Below are 16,723 nucleotides of genomic sequence, written 5' to 3'. Positions count from 1 at the left end.
CCAGCGCCGGCAGCCGAAATCAACCGGAGCCCATTTGCCGCGGTTGATCAACGGTGCAAAGGCAGGTTGGGATCTTCCTCCTCCTCCTCCTCCTCCTCCTCCTCCCCTCCCCTCGCAGCCCCCTCCAGCAGCTCCTGCGTCAGCTCTGCCGCTGCGAACGAGCCCCGTTGTGCCGAGCACGGAGGCGGCTCCGGCGCCGTCCCTGCCCCCGCGCTCCGGTCCCCGCCAGCGGCACGGCCCGGCCCGGGGCCGCCGGACACGTGCCCGGCTGCGGGACACGCCGGCACTGCGGCCGTGCGGACACTTGTCCTGATTTTCCCCTCGCTTGCAATTCCGGGCAAGCGGAAAAAAAAAATAAAAAAAAAAAAAAAGAAAGAAAAAGAAAAAAAAACCCCGAAGTGACACCGAAATGCGGGGGCGCTGCGGCTGCCACGGGCCAAATTCCAGAGCCCTGTGCTGAGAGCAGGATGGACCCAACAGGAGGAGAAGTCCCACGCCCCCTCCCCAGAAAGCAGGACAAGGTGTTCGCTGCCTCTGGGGCTCCCAGGGAATGCGGACCCTGCCGGAGCAGAGCCGGGAGCGCTCCCAGCCTGGGGGGCCCCGCGGGGAACCGGGGGCACCCTGCAAACCCTGACCCCACCCGAGGGGACCCCACCATTCCCGGGGAGAGCTGGATCCCGCTGCTCCCGGGGATGGGGCGGGGACGCTGCTGATCCCAAAGGCGCCCAGACACCCCTTTGGAGCCCGGACCAGCCCCGCCTGCCGCTATCCCACAAAATCGCGGCGTCTTGGAAGCGCCGGGAGCATCCAGCCGCCCCCTCCAGCAGCTGAGCGGAGCGTGACTGACGGCCCTGGCACAGCTCCTGGCACAGCTCCTGGCACAGCTCCTGGCACAGCTCCTGGCACAGCTCCTGGCACAGCTCCGGTGGCAGCCACTGCCAGCGGCGCTTCCCGGCGCTCCAGCCCTGCCGTGCCCACGGGACACCTGCTCAGGTGTCATTTGTCACCCCCGCAGGGAGGGGACAGCCACGTCCTGATCCCGAGGGATGGGCTCTCAGTTCCGGCCCCCGGAGCCCCTCCGAGCTCCCTGGCCCTGCACGGCTCCCACAGGGAATGCCCAGCAAACCCTTCCTGCTCTGGGGAGGTTTTGGGGGCCCCTGCTCGTGTCCCAGCCACATCCGAGCCACCCGAGCAAGCACAGGGGCCATCCCAGCGGCCACAGGGAGAGCTCCACATGGATGAGGCTGGAGCAGCTCCAGGAGCTCCTGGCTGTCCCGGCAGCTCCAGAGCTTCTCCATCTCTGCTCCATTCAACCCCCAGCACCCAGGATCCCCCCAGGGGTCTGCAGGTTTGATCCCATTCCTGGATCCCCCCCAGGAGCTGCCAGGCTGGATCCCATTCCTGCATTTCCTCAAGGTCTCCAGGCTGGATCCCATTCCTGCATTTCCCCAGGGTCTCCAGGCTGGATCCCACTCCTGCATTTCCCCAGGGTCTCCAGGCTGGATCCCATTCCTGCATTTCCCCAGGGTCTCCAGGCTGGATCCCATTCCTGCATTTCCTCAGGGTCTCCAGGCTGGATCCCATCCCTGATTTCCCCGGTCCGTGGTGCTCGGACAATCCCACCGGAGCAGCGGGAAGGACGCCCCGGGGCAGGACCCGGCCCCGCGCAGGGACCAGGCCGACTCTCCAAGGAATGTGGCTGCTGCCCATTCCCGGGGAAATTCCAGCAGCGCCGGAGCGCGGCCGCTGCCTGGGCGAGGCGGCAGCTCCATCTAGCGGGGCTGATCCACGGATCCCGCATTCCCGGAGCCCGCATTCCCGCATCCCACCCGGCATCATCCCACGCTGCTGCACCGCCCTCCCGCACCGGGGCAGGGATTCCCGCGGCATCCACGGGCAGGAATCCCGCGGCATCCACGGGCAGGAATCCCGCGGCATCCACGGGCAGGGAACACACCAGCAACCACCAGGAGAGGGGCTCAGCAGCATCTCCAACTTTTGGGAGCACTGGGAAACGAATTATGGGGCAGCCATTCCCCTGGGAACATCGGGAATCGATCCATGGGGCAGCCATTCCCCTGGGAACATCGGGAATCGATCCATGGGGCAGCCACTCCCCTGGGAACATTGGGAATCGATCCATGGGGCAGCCATTCCCCTGGGAACATCGGGAATCGATCCATGGGGCAGCCACTCCCCTGGGAACATTGGGAATCCATCCATGGGGCAGCCACTCCCCTGGGAACATTGGGAACTGATCCATGGGGCAGCCATTCCCCTGGGAACATCGGGAATCGATCCATGGGGCAGCCATTCCCCTGGGAACATCGGGAATCGATCCATGGGGCAGCCATTCCCCTGGGAACTGATCCATGGGGCAGCCATTCCCCTGGGAACATCGGGAATCGATCCATGGGGCAGCCATTCCCCTGGGAACATCGGGAATCGATCCATGGGGCAGCCATTCCCCTGGGAACTGATCCATGGGGCAGCCATTCCCCTGGGAACATCGGGAATCGATCCATGGGGCAGCCATTCCCCTGGGAACATCGGGAATCGATCCATGGGGCAGCCATTCCCCTGGGAACATCGGGAATCGATCCATGGGGCAGCCACTCCCCTGGGAACATTGGGAATCCATCCATGGGGCAGCCACTCCCCTGGGAACATTGGGAACTGATCCATGGGGCAGCCATTCCCCTGGGAACATCGGGAATCGATCCATGGGGCAGCCACTCCCCTGGGAACACTGGGAGCCAGTCGGGATGCCAGCCTGTCCGGTGGCTCCCTGGCAGGAGCAGGGTGCCAGGACAGCCCCAGCCCGTGCCCACCAGGCCAAGCCCCTCTCTCAGGGCTCCCTCCCTTCTCCTGGCACCTCTCCCCACCCCAGCCCTGCTGGGATCCATGGCGGGATCCGGTCCAGGGAAACCCCTTTGGGGTTTGTCCGAGCCCACGGAGAGGCCATGCTGGGAGCTGGGCACCCTGTCCTGTGCCCCTGTCCCCAAACGTCCCCTCCCAGCCCCGCTCACCTTGGCCACGAACTGTTTGTCCTTCTGGTCCAGGTTCGCCGTGGGGGCCACATAATCCCTCCAGATCCTCAGCTTGCGCTCCTTGGCAAACCTGGGGGTGGGGACAGTGGGACACCGGGCTGGGGCATGGGGACACGCCAGGGGTGGCACTGCCCGGGGAGACGGAGGGGACATCCCATCAACCCCATCCCAGAGGAGCCACACGGGGCTGGGGGGGCTGGAGTCGCTCCAGGCACCCCATGGATGCAGCTGGGAGCACTGGGAGCACTGGAATCAGCTGGGAGCAGTGGGATGGAGCAGCTGGGAGCACTGGGATCAGCTGGGATGGATCAGTGGGAGCACTGGGATCAGCTGGGATCAGCTGGAAGCACTGGGATCAGCTGGGAGCAGTGGGATGGAGCAGCTGAGGAGCAGTGGGATCAGTGGGAGCACTGGGATCAGTTGGGATTACTGGGATCAGCTGGGAGCACTGGGCTCAGCTGGGAGCACTGGGCTCAGCTGGGATGGATGAGCTGGGAGCACTGGGATCAGCTGGGATCAGCAGGATCACTGGGATCAGCTGGGCTCAGCTGGGAGCACTGGGATCAGCTGGGAATCAGCGGGGATCAGCTGGGATCAACTGGGATCAACTGGGAGCACTGGGATCAACTGGGATCAGCTGGGATCAGCTGGAAGCACTGGGATTAGCTGGGAGCAGTGGGATGGAGCAGCTGAGGAGCAGTGGGATCAGTGGGAGCACTGGGATCAGTTGGGATTACTGGGATCAGCTGGGAGCACTGGGCTCAGCTGGGAGCACTGGGCTCAGCTGGGATGGATGAGCTGGGAGCACTGGGATCAGCTGGGATCAGCAGGATCACTGGGATCAGCAGGATCACTGGGATCAGCTGGGCTCAGCTGGGAGCACTGGGCTCAGCTGGGAGCACTGGGCTCAGCTGGGAGCACTGGGATCAACTGGGATCAGCTGGGATCAGCAGGATCAGCTGGAATCACTGGGACCATTGGGATCAGCTGGGATCGCTGGGATCAGCTGGGATCCCCACCCACCTCTCGGCCGCGCGCAGTTTGTCGGCGCCGCGGGTGTAGACGGCGATCGACCAATCCACGCAGCGGGCAAAGCCCTCCCTCAGCAGCAGCTCCGTGATGTTCCCGTTCTGCAGCAACCACAGGGCTGGGGTCAGCAGGGTCCCCCCAGGGCCAGCAGGGTCCCCCCGGGGCCGGCAGGGTCCCCCCGGGGCCGGCAGGGTCCCCCCGGGCCCTGTCCCTGCTGGGGGGGATCTGCACAGCCCCTTCGATGTCCCCTGAGCTCCCAGTGCCACTGGAGACCCCACCAGTGACACCCCTGGGCTCTGCCCTCCTCACACAGACTGGGACCTCCCAAATCCACTGGGAAAGAGCCCACGAATCCCAGTGACACCCCCAGACTGGGATCTCCCAAATCCATCGGGAAAGAGCCCACGAATCCCAGTGACACCCCCAGACTGGGACCTCCCAAATCCACTGGGAAAGAGCCCACAAATCCCAGTGACACCCCCAGACTGGGATCTCCCAAATCCATCGGGAAAGAGCCCACGAATCCCAGTGACACCCCCGGACTGGGATCTCCCAGCTCCACCACTCCCGGCTCCCCCCCGTGCCCCACGTGCCGGGTGCAGGATGGTGCCCAGGATGTTCTGGTTGTGGCAGCTCTCCAGGACGATCTGCACGTCCCTCTGCAGCAGCCGTGACTCCGTGAAGAACTTGGCCTCGGCCGCGAAGGGCTCGGGCACCTCCGCGTCAGCCTCGCGCTTGAACGTCGGGCACTGCGGGACAGGGGACACGGGGGGCACGGGGTGGGCACGGGAGCCTCGGCAGGAGGGTGGGGAACACCCCTGGGAGGGGCTGCCCCATTCCCTGGCTCCAAGGGGGTGTGGGGGGCTGAGATCGGGGAATTTGTGCAAGGACAGAGCCCCTTGACTGCCCTGGGAAACAGAGACCACCTGCAGCCCTGGGAGCCCTGGACAGGGACCTGGAGCTGCTGCAGAGCCCAGAGGGGCCCCGGAGCTGCTGCAGGGCTGGAGCCCCTCAGCTCCCAGGGATCCAGGCTGGGAGAGCTGGGGGGGCTCACCTGGAGAGGGGAAGGATCCAGGGAGAGCTCAGAGCCCCTGCAGGGCCTGGAGGGGCTCCAGGAGAGCTGCAGAGGGACTGGGGACAAGGGACAGAGGGACAGCACACAGGGAATGGCTCCCACTGCCAGAGGGCAGGGCTGGGTGGGATCTGGGGCAGGAATTCCTGCCTGGAATGGAATTGCCAGAGCAGCTGTGGCTGCCCCTGCATCCCTGGCAGTGCCCAGGCCAGGCTGGACCCTGGGGCTGGAGCAGCCTGGGGCAGTGGGAGGTGTCCCTGCCATGGCAGGGGTGGCACTGCAGGGGCTCAGGGGTCCCCTTCCCACCCAAACCAGACTGTGGTTCCTTGAACTTGGACATCAGCAGGAATTTCTCCATGGGAAAGGTGATCAGAGATTGGAAGGGGCTGCCCAGGGAGTTCAGGGAATTCCTGCAGGTGGCACTCAGGGCTCTGGGCTGGGGACAAGGTGGGCACCACAATCCTGACCCGGATTGTGCCCTGACAGCCCCAGCCCACCCACGCCTGTCCCCACCCCACCGGGCTCCTCCCAGCCTGGCACTGCAGGTCCAGCAGGTGACAGGGATGTCACCTCCCCCCTCCCTGCTGTGGCCTGGGACCCAGAGAGCGGCGGGTGCCGAGGAGCTCGGACAAGGAAGGAGCTGGGCAGAGGAAATCTGGCAGGGGGAATCTGGCAGGGGGGATCCGGCAGGGGGAATTCGGCAGGGGGGATCCGGCAGGGGGAATTCGGCAGGGGGGATCCGGCAGGGGGAATTCGGCAGGGGGGATCCGGCAGGGGGAATTCGGCAGGGGGGATCCGGCAGGGGGGATCCGGCGGGGGGGATCCGGCAGGGGGAACGGGCTCACCTTGATCCCCGAGAGCATGACGGTGACCAGGTAGAAGTCGGGCAGGAGCAGGGCCCTCACCACGCTGCCGTCCCGCACGTGCTCGATGATGGCTGTGGAGAGACACCGGAGCTCAGCCGCTGGAACGGGGCACGGGGACAGGGGGACAGGGGACAGAGGGACAGAGGAGACAGGGGGGACACCTCACCATTGACAGGCTTCTGGTGCAGGGAGTCCACGAAGTGCCGCGGGTTCTCTAGGGTGTACTTGAGGTCGCGCACGGTGTGGGCGCCCGAGCCCTCGCTCCACATGCCCTTCTTGGCGCTGCGGGCCTGCTCCTCCAGCTCGGCCAGCCGGCTCTGCTCGGGGCTGCGGGACACGCCGGGCTCAGCCCGGGGGGCTCCCTCCCCTGGGCGCCCCCAGACCCGCCCCGTGGGAACCCCCCAGCTCCTCCCACGGACACGGGGGGTGAGCCCAGAACCCTCCAGAGGCTGCTCTGAGCACCACGAGGGAAAGGCAGCAGCGCTCCCAGCAGGGCAGAGCAAGTTTGGGGGAGCGGGGAAGGCACACCCCGTGTGGATCCATGGATCACCCCAGCCCTGCACGCACAGGGGGCCACTGAAGGGCCACAGGGTGACCACGATCCCCTCCCAGCCCTGGCACAGCAAACGCTGCGATATTGAACAGGGTGCCCAGAGCAGCTGTGGCTGCCCCTGTCCCCTGGCAGTGCCCAGGGCCAGGCTGGACCCTGGGGCTGGAGCAGCCTGGGGCAGTGGGAGGTGTCCCTGCCATGGCAGGGGTGGCACTGCAGGGGCTCGGGGGTCCTCTCCCACCCACACCATTCCATGGCCCCACAGATGAGGCCACCCCTGCCCTGGAAGTGCCCTGAGCCTCTGGAATGGATCCCTGTCCCCGTGGATGCAGCATTGCACAGCCCAGGCCTCTCCCATGCCTCGGGATGTGAGGGAGCCCAGGAAAAGCCTGGCTCTGCTGGCACAGGGGTCATCCAGCCAGATCCAGCACCAGGAACAGCCCAGCACCTCCTCTCCAGTGGGAATTACAGGGATTCAGCCCCACCCCAGGGGTGACTCCAGAGGCTCCAGGGAGTCCCTGCTCCGCAGCCTGTGGACACAGCTCCGGTGCCTCGGCAGCCCAGGAGAGGGGGCAGCCCCTGCCCAGCCCCTGCCTGCACAGCCCACGGGACACACCAGGGACTCCTATGGAACGTGGGCACCTCGGGAGCGCAGGGAGCCCGGGATGGGGATGGGGTGGGGGCTGTGCACGTACTTGTTGGCTCGGATCCCCTCCCGCCGGGACGCCAGCCCTTCGGCCACCAGGGACTCGGCAATGTTCTCACCACTGGTGTCTGCGAGAGAGGAGAGGAGCACGAGGGTGAGAGGGGCCCGAGGGGCACGGGAATCGGGCAGCACTCCCAGTCATCCCAGTAAGCAGTGCTGGGACAGCCCCAGAGCTCCCCCAGGGACACCACTGCCCCTAGCCTGGGCTCCCTGGGCAGCTGTGCCAGAGCCTGAGCTCCCTTTCCATGGGGAAATTCCTGCTGCTGTCCCCCCTGAGCCTCCCCTGGCCCAGCCTGAGGCCGTTCCCTCTCCTCCTGTCCCTGTTCCTGGAGCACAGCCCGACCCCCCCGGCTGTCCCCTCCTGTCAGGGACTTGTGCAGAGCCACAAGGTCCCCCTGAGCCTCCTTTTCTCCCTCTGAGCCCCTTCCCAGCTCCCTCAGCCCCTTCCCAGCTCCCTCAGCCCCTTCCCAGCTCCCTCAGCCCCTTCCCAGCTCCCTGCCCTGGACACGCTCCAGCCCCTCCAGGGCTCTCCTGTTGGGAGGGGCCCGGAGCTGCCCCCAGGGTTCCAGGGGGACCCTCAGCAGGGCCAGCACAGGGGACAGTCCCTGCCCTGGGGCTGTGCCCGCCCTGGGGCTGTGCCCACCCTGGGCTGTGCCCGCCCTGGGGCTGTGCCCGCCCTGGGGCTGTGCCCACCCTGGGGCTGTGCCCGCCCTGGGGCTGTGCCCACCCTGGGGCTGTGCCCACCCTGGGCTGTGCCCACCCTGGGGCTGTGCCCACCCTGGGGCTGTGCCCGCCCTGGGCTGTGCCCAGCCGCTGGCTCAGCCCCCCCAGGACCCCTCCCAGCTCTGCAGCCCCTCTGCCCCAGCCCAGGGTGCTCCAAAGGCAGCCCTGGCACCCGGCCTGGCTGTCCCTCACCCATGGGTGCAGCCTGTCCCCAGCCCCTGCAGGGCTCCCCACCCTCCCCATCCCGGAGCCGCCGGCAGCTGCGGCAGGGCTGGCAGGGAATCTGTCACAGCATTCCCACATTAGCGGTGTTTAAGCCCTGACAAACTTCATCAGGAAACGTTTTCTGCCTCATTTCTCCCGCCCGCGCTGTTCCAGGCTGGGCTGGAGCAGGGATGGGGACAAGGACAGAGCCAGCCCCGCTCAGGGGGCTCCGGGGGAGCACAGCAGCAGCTCCCCAAACCAGAGCTCCAAATCCAACATTGTGTTCTGAGATCCAGGATCCCGGGGGTCTTTCCCAACCAGAACCATTCTGATTCCAACCCCTCCCTCTGCAGGAATCCCAACAGGCCCCCAGTCCCCAGGAGCTCAGGAATGCAGCATGGAATATCCTGGGTGGGAAGGGTCCCACAGGGATCACCAGCCCAGACCCTGCCCCTCACCAGGAGATCCCAAATCCCCGCAGTGCCGAGGGCCCTGTCCAAGGTTACTGAGGTCCCTTTGACACCCAGGGCCTGGCGGGGGCCTCGTGCTGCCCCTGGACCGTGCCAGGATGCAGCAGCAACGGGAGTTCAGCCCTGGCGTGGCCTGGGAGCAGGGACACTGCTGGGAAGGGCTCCAGGCAGGCACTGCCCACCTCAGCCACATCCAGTGAGCCCAGAGAGCTCCCGGGAGGGAGCTGCAGCCTCCCCGGGAGCCACGGACACACCGCAGACCCCCGGGATCCGGGGCATCCCGAGGGGATGAGAGAGAGAATCCTCCGAGCCCGGGGCAAAGGGAGCCCCTGCCCCACCCCGGGCCCACCCCACTGCTCCACCCTGCCAGCCTCGGGATCAGCCTGGGATCAGCCCAGGACCAGCCCAGGATCAACCCGGGATCAGCCTGGGACCAGCCCGGGATCAGCCCGGGACCAGCCCGGGATGTCAGCAACTCCAGCTGGATGATCCCTGCTCCTGCTCTGGGAAAGGCTCTGAGTGCCATGGAACGGTCCTGGGTGCCAGGGGAATGCCAGGACAGATCCTGAGTGCCAGGGGAATGCCAGGAAAGATCCTGAGTGCCATGGGAATGCCAGGAAAGGTCCTGAGTGCCAGGGGAATGCCAGGAAAGGTCCTGAGTGCCAGGGGAATGCCAGGAAAGGTCCTGGGTGCCAGGGGAATGCCAGGAAAGGCTCCAGGTGCCATGGGAATGCCAGGAAAGGTCCTGAGTGCCACAGGGAGCACACCTGGAGCACATCCACTCCCCCTTTCCAGCCCATTCCCACATGGAAAATGTGAGTCCACAGGGATGTGGGGCTGAGGGCACCCAACCCCCCCAGTCCCTTTGGGGCTCCCCAGGGACTTCTCCCAAAATTCAGCAGCCCCTGAGCTCCTTCCCAGCCGCTTTCCTGTGCCTGCTCCTCCCCTCCTTCCCGTGGGGCTGCAGGGCTGGGGAGCCGTGTCCAAGCACATCCCGCGCGTTCCCAAACACCCCACGGAGCATCCCCCGGCCCCAGGGAGCCTCCGGAGGGTGGGCTGGGTCCTGGGAGCTTTCCTGGAGCCCACCCTGCCCATCCTTTGAACCCCCAGGACCCCGGAATTCCAGGCAGGGACAAAGCTGGTGCCTCCAAAGGCTGAGGGGGGCCCCAGAACCCACCCAGAACGCTCCAGGCAGATTAATTTTGGGATCTCAGACAAGCAAGAGATTTGTAACAACAAAAAGGATGGAAAAGGGAAAGCTGTGGGAATTCACCCAGCGCTGTTCCCGTGTCCGTGAGCTCCGGCTCAGCTGGGACCAGCACCGGGCACTGCCCCCCTCCCAAAACTGGGAATCCATGGAAAAGTGGGAATGCATCCCCCAGCTGTGACAGCGTATCCCAACACCTCCCCCCTCCCACCCCATCCCCCAAAAGGGGCTTCCCAGCTGCATTTGTGCTTAAGAAGCTCCTGGAGCAGGGGAATGCAGGGAGCTCCTGGGCTGGAGCTGTGCAAACCCAGGGGGCTGGAGCAGGAACCCCCCCTCCCCTGCCAGACCCGGGGGGCCATGGAAAAGTCATGGAAAAGCAATGGAAAAGCAGGCAGGGACCCTCCTGTGGTGCACATCCCAACCCACCCCAAAGCTCCCCTTGTGCTCCCCCCAGACCCACCTTTTCCAAGGAAAACCCGGAATCCCAGACCCACCTTTTCCCAGGAAAACCCCGAAACCCAGATCCACCTTTTCCCAGGAAAACCTGCAAACCCAGACCCACCTTTTCCCAGGAAAACCCGGAATCCCAGATCCATCTTTTCCCAGGAAAACCTGCAAACCCAGACCCACCTTTTCCCAGGTAAATCCCGAAACCCAGACCCACCTTTTCCCAGGAAAACCTGCAAACCCAGACCCACCTTTTCCCAGGTAAATCCCGAAACCCAGACCCACCTTTTCCCAGGAAAACCCCGAAACCCAGATCCACCTTTTCCCAGGAAAACCCCAAAACCCAGATCCACCTTTTCCCAGGAAAACCTGCAAACCCAGACCCACCTTTTCCCAGGTAAACCCCAAATCCCAGACCCACCTTTTCCCAGGAAAACCCCGAAACCCAGATCCACCTTTTCCCAGGAAAACCCCAAAACCCAGACCCACCTTTTCCCACATAAATCTGCAAACCCAGACCCACCTTTTCCCAGGTAAACCCCAAATCCCAGACCCACCTTTTCCCAGGTAGACCCCAAATCCCAGACCCACCTTTTCCCAGGTAAACCCCAAATCCCAGACCCACCTTTTCCCAGGTAAACCCCAAATCCCAGACCCACCTTTTCCCAGGTAGACCATGCCATACTCGCGGCCCTGCGGGGTCTTGTACTCCACGGTGAAGCACACCCTCCTTCCCGATCAGCTTCTTCCGCAGGAATTCCCGGGCCGGGAAGCCCCAGGGCTGCGGGGGAAGGCGCCGTGAGCCGGGGGTCCCGGGCAGGGGGGGCAGTGCCCCGCTAGGAACCAGAGAAACGCCCCCACAAAGGAACCCCCAAACCCGGCGGAGCCCGGGAACGCTCCCGGGACGGCCCCAGCTCCCGGGAATGCACCGAGGGCTCCTTCCCGGGAACTCCCGGGAGCGGGATGAGCCCGGCCGGAGCAGCCCCGCGCTGGGCTCGGGAGGCTCCGGAGCGTTCCCGGAGCGTTCCCGGAGCGCTCCCGGAGCGTTCCCGCTCCAGAGCCGCGGGTGGGCGGGAGCGCGGCCGGAGGTGGGAACATGACGCGCTCATAAACAATTAGCGGGGCTGACAGGCGTCACTTTGGCAAAGAGTGACATTTAGAGGCTGTTTGGAAGACAAAACTCCCCAGGGAGAGCAATTATCTGCCAGCGCCGCTGCCGCCGCCCCCGGCCCGCAGGAGGAGCGCTCCGGGACCGCCCCGCGGGCCCTGAACCCTCCCCCGACCCCAAACCGGCCCCGGGTGCCCCAAACCACCCCCTCACTGTCCTAAACTGTCCTATACACCCCAAACCGCCCCTCGTGCCCCAAAAGAGCCATCCCAAACCATCCCCGAGTCCCCTGAGCCCCTCCAGGTACCCCAAACCATACCTCATGTATCCCAAACTGTCTCATATACCCCAAACCAACACCCGGGTGCCCCAAACTACCCCCTGTGCCCCAAACCATCCCCCCCCCGCCCCAAGTCCCCTGAGCCCTTCTGTGTGCCCCAAACCATCCCCCTCACATATCCCAAACTGTCCCCATATACCCCCAAACCAACACCCGGGTCCCAAATCACCCCCTGTGCCCTAAACCATCCCCACCCTGAGTCTCCCAAGCCCCCCTGTGTGCCCCAAACCAACCCCACATGTATCTCAAACTGTCCCATAAAACCCAAACCAACTCCTGTGCCCCAAACCAACTCCTGTGCCCCAAACCATCCCACCCTGAGTGCCCTGAGCCCCCCTGTGTGCCCCAAACTATACCTCATGTCCCAAACTGTCCCATAAAACCCCAAACCAACACCCGGGTACCAAATCACCCCCTGTGCCCTAAAACCATCCACCCTCGAGTCCCTTGAGCCCTTCTGTGTGCCCCAAACCATCCCTCATGTCCCAAACCATCCCTGTGCCCTAAACCATCCCCACCCTGTGCCCCCACAGCGCCGGTCCATCCCAAGCGTGGAGCAGCAAAGAAGCAGAAATTCCCCCCAGACCCCCCCGGGGGCTGGAGCCGGTGCTCCCGGTGGCTCCGGCCCTGGGGGCTCCCGGTGGCTCCGGCCCCGGGGCGGTGCCCACCTCGTCGGGGGTGTCCCTGGCGTCGGGCTGGCTGGCGGCGCCGCGCCGTGCCAGGCTCCCCGCGCGGATGTTGCTGAGGTTGATCTGGCGCTCCGGGGGGGGGCCCCCCGCGGGGCTGTCCCCGCACGATGATGGCACAGCCCGACAGCACCTGCGGGGACACCGAGGGACACGGGCAGCCGTGGGGACACCGAGGGACACGGGCAGCCATGGGGACACCGAGGGACACGGGCAGCCGCGGGGACAGCGAGGGACACGGGCAGCCGTGGGGACACCGAGGGACACGGGCAGCCGCGGGGACACGCAGGACTCCAGGGATGCCCTGGGAACTCGGCCTGCAGAGCCGGCAGCTGTCCCAGCTGGAGACGCGGCCAAAATCCGTGTCCTGGGCTTGTCCCCAGCGGGGAGGGGCCCCTGCCCCGTGCCCAGGTGAGGCCCCACCTGCAGAGCTGCCCCAGCCCTGGCACACGGCAGCAGGGCCTGGAGCTGCTGCAGAGCCCAGAGGGGCCCCGGAGCTGCTGCAGGGCTGGAGCCCCTCAGCTCCCAGGGATCCAGGCTGGGAGAGCTGGGGGGGCTCCCCTGGAGAGGGGAAGGGTCCAGGGAGAGCTCAGAGCCCCTGCAGGGCCTGAAGGGGCTCCAGGAGAGCTGCAGAGTGGCTGGGGACAAGGGACAGAGGGACAGGACACAGGGAATGGCTCCCACTGCCAGAGGGCAGGGCTGGGTGGGATCTTGGGCAGGAATTCCTGCCTGGAATGGAATTGCCAGAGCAGCTGTGGCTGCCCCTGCATCCCTGGCAGTGCCCAAGGCCAGGCTGGACCCTGGGGCTGGAGCAGCCTGGGGCACTGGGAGGTGTCCCTGCCATGGCAGGGGTGGCACTGCAGGGGCTCTGGGGTCACCTCTGTGCACTCAGAACACCAAGGAGGATTTGGAAAATCGGGATTTTACTCCTGGTGGTTTCCTAGCCAGGCCGTGTCCCACCACAGCTTTGGCTGCCCAGAGCTCTGAGCTGGGCACCCCCAGCCATTCCCCTCTCCCGGGCTTCCCTCACACCTCCAGCCCCACATTCCCAGCCACGGCATCTCCCAGCTCCGGGCCAGCACCCACAGCATGCTCGGGGTCTCCCTGTTCCCAGGGGATCTCCCAGCCTCTCGGGGGGTCTCCCTGTCCCCATCCCAGATCTCTGGATCCAGCCTCGGGGTCGGGTTCCAGCCCTGTCCTGGCTCCCTGCCACCCGAAATCCCCACGGACGCTCGCAGGGATCCCAAAGCCCTCCAGCTCTGTTCCATCACCACAGCCAGCCCATCCCCATGCCCAGGACACCAAATCCCTCTGGAATGAGCCCCACTGAGCCCACCCTGAGGGTCTGGGTGCCCCCAGCACCCGGAGCCGCCGGGAATCACGGCCTGAGCCGCACCCAGAGCGAACCCAGCAAAGGCTCAGAGCTGTGTCCTTAACGACTGAGATGTTCCATGGCTGTAATTAACCTTAATCTTTAATTTATAGGGCACGGGGATGCTGGAGCTGCTCTGTTCAATCCCCAGCACGGGTCCTGATCCCGGGGTGGGATCCCTGGCGGAGCTGCTTCGTGTTCCAGCTCAGTGCCGTGCTCTGGGAGGACATTCCAGATCCCAGATCCCTGTGACCCTGTCCCTACCCAGGGGAGGCCACACTCCCCGTCTGTCACCCACCCGCCCCGTCTGTCACCCACCCGCCCCGTCTGTCACCCACCCGCCCTGTCTGTCACCCACCCGCACGGGGCCGTCGGGATCCCAGCTGGGGAACTGCTCCAGGGACGGGTCAGTGACAGCAACGGGACTGGGACACTGTCCCAGCACACAGGTGACACTGTCCCACCACATGGGTGACACTGCCCTGGCATGCAGGGGACACTGTCGCACCACACGGGTGACACTGTCCCACCACATGGGTGGCACTGTCCCGGCACATGGGTGGCACTGTCCCACCACACGGGTGGCACTGTCCCGGCACATGGGTGGCACTGTCCCACCACATGGGTGACACTGTCGCACCACACGGGTGACACTGTCCCGGCATGGGGTGACACTGTCCCACCACACGGGTGGCACTGTCCCGGCACATGGGTGGCACTGTCCCACCACATGGGTGACACTGTCGCACCACACGGGTGACACTGTCCCGGCATGGGGTGACACTGTCCCACCACACGGGTGGCACTGTCCCACCACACGGGTGGCACTGTCCCGGCACATGGGTGGCACTGTCCCACCACGCGGGTGACACTGTCCCGGCACATGGGTGGCACTGTCCCGGCACATGGGTGACACTGTCCCACCACACGGGTGGCACTGTCCCACCCTGCCAGCCAAAGTCACCCAGGTCCCATCTGCCCCACAGGGCCCCATCAGAGAAATCTGGGCCTAAACCAGGCTTGGTGCAGCCAGGAAGGGGCCTGGACACGGCGCAGGCACACGGGGGACACGGGGGATACACGGGGGGCACGCGGGGACACGCAGGGGACACACACGGGGGGACACACACGGGGGGACACACACGGGGGGGACACACACGGGGGGCACACATGGGGGACACACACGGGGGACACACACAGGGGACACACACGGGGGGCACACACACACCCGGCCCGTGCTGCCAAGCTGGCTCCGGGGGATGGCACTGAAATCCCATGGGCACACCCAGAACCCAGAGCTGCCCCTGTGGGGCACAAAGGGTTAAAAATCCTGCCAGGAGCAGAGGACAATTCCTGCTCCTCATTCCCACCGTGCCCCCCAAACCCCACAGTCCCGCCGTGATTGCAGGGAGTGCGCTGTGATTGCAACAGGAAGGCACAAAAACCCCAAAACCCTCCGAGCTGAGAGGGAACCACAGCAGAGCACGTGGCTGGCACCACCCCCGGGCACCCAGCAGCACCCTGGGGTGCCAGGGACCCCCCCGCTCCCCGGGGGAATTTCGGGCTGGCTGGCCTGGAAAGCGACCACGGAGCACATCCCAGGGCACGGGGCACTGCCAGGCACAGCCGCCTCCCCGCCAGCAGGCCCCAAAACCCTCCCCAAAATCCTGCTGTGGATCCTCACCCCGTGGGTGCAGCCAGGCGGGCACAGGCACAGGGGAGGGTTTTCTGAGCACACCCTGACCTCCAGAGCCCATCCCCAAACTCTGGGATTCACCCAGACCCGTGCCGTGTGTGCCCACACTTCCAGGGACCATCCCCAGCCCGCGGTGTCCCCAGCCTGTCCCCACACTGCCACAGGCTGCGGGCTGCAGTGACATCCCGGGAAGGGTCTGGCTCCGAGGGCAGCAGCGGCTGAAGGGCTCAGCCGAGACCCCCCAGACCCACCTGGGCTGGGCACAGGAACCGGGGCGGTTCGGGGACCCGGCAGGGACCCGGCTGAGGCGGGACAGGCACCGGCAGGGGACACGGCGCGGGGACACGGCGCGGGCACGGGCGCCCGGGACTGAACCCGACCTTCGCTCTCCGGGCCGCGCTGCCGGCACACGTGGGGACCCGACACGGGGCACTGCGGGCCCGTCCCGGGGGTCCCGGGGGAGCCCACCCCCAGCCCGTCCGTGCGGACCGGCCCCGGGCTCGGGATGCGCTCCCGCCGCTCCGCCCCGCGGGGCCGGCCCGGGCGGGCAGCGAGCGGAGCACGTGCGGCAGCCCCGGCACGGCCCCCGCTGCCCCGCGAGGGCCCCGCTCCGCACCGGCCCGGGGCTCCGGGACCACCGGCGGAGCGCGACCACCGGCGGGGCGGGACCACCGGCTCCGGCCCCCGGACCCAAAGCTCCTCCTGCCCCATCCCGGCAGCCGGGACGGCGGCACCGTGCAGCGCCCGGTCCCGGGACGGCGCGGGGCCCCGGCCCGCAGGGGGATCGCGGGCTGCGGGCGGTAACGGGTCAGCAACCGCCGCGGGAAGCGGCCCGCGAGCACCGGAGGGGCTGCACCGGGGCTGGGGGACTCGGGCACCGGCCGGGGAGCGGACAGGCTCCCGGTTACCGGGAAGGGAGCGGGGCAGAGCGGGGTCCCGGGCCCCGGAAGAGTCTGAGGGAGATGGGGGTCCCCGGTCACCGGCGAGGCGCGGGGTCGGTGCGGGGAGCGGCGGGCACAGCCCTTACCATCTTGACGATGCCGCGCTGGACGACGGGCGGCGGCGCGGAGCCGCCCTGGCCGGGGTTGGCCGCGGAGGCCATGGCGGGGCCGGGCGGGCGGAGGGGCCGGGTCGGGCCGGGCGCGGGCGGCGGGGAGCGCAGCGGGGCCCGGGGCGAGCGCGGAAGGGACCGCGGGG

The 16,723-nt window shown here is 66.6% G+C and overlaps 1 protein-coding gene across 1 annotated transcript in view; it reads right to left on the bottom strand.

Annotated features, from left to right (window-relative positions):
- Positions 1-16,723, bottom strand: part of SND1 (staphylococcal nuclease and tudor domain containing 1) — a 76,418-nt gene extending 59,695 nt beyond the window's left edge. Inside the window, 11 exon segments of the mRNA XM_063397217.1 lie at positions 3,030-3,120; positions 4,074-4,180; positions 4,673-4,828; positions 5,997-6,088; positions 6,184-6,344; positions 7,263-7,341; positions 10,984-11,050; positions 11,052-11,105; positions 12,441-12,548; positions 12,550-12,591; positions 16,554-16,723. Coding sequence (XP_063253287.1) covers positions 3,030-3,120; positions 4,074-4,180; positions 4,673-4,828; positions 5,997-6,088; positions 6,184-6,344; positions 7,263-7,341; positions 10,984-11,050; positions 11,052-11,105; positions 12,441-12,548; positions 12,550-12,591; positions 16,554-16,628 — 1,032 coding nt within the window. The 5' untranslated portion in view covers positions 16,629-16,723.

The sequence above is a fragment of the Prinia subflava genome, chromosome 4, assembly GCF_021018805.1.
Source record: "Prinia subflava isolate CZ2003 ecotype Zambia chromosome 4, Cam_Psub_1.2, whole genome shotgun sequence".
In the NCBI taxonomy this organism is placed as follows: Eukaryota; Metazoa; Chordata; class Aves; order Passeriformes; family Cisticolidae; genus Prinia; species Prinia subflava.
This window is presented reverse-complemented; position numbering and strand designations above follow the sequence as displayed.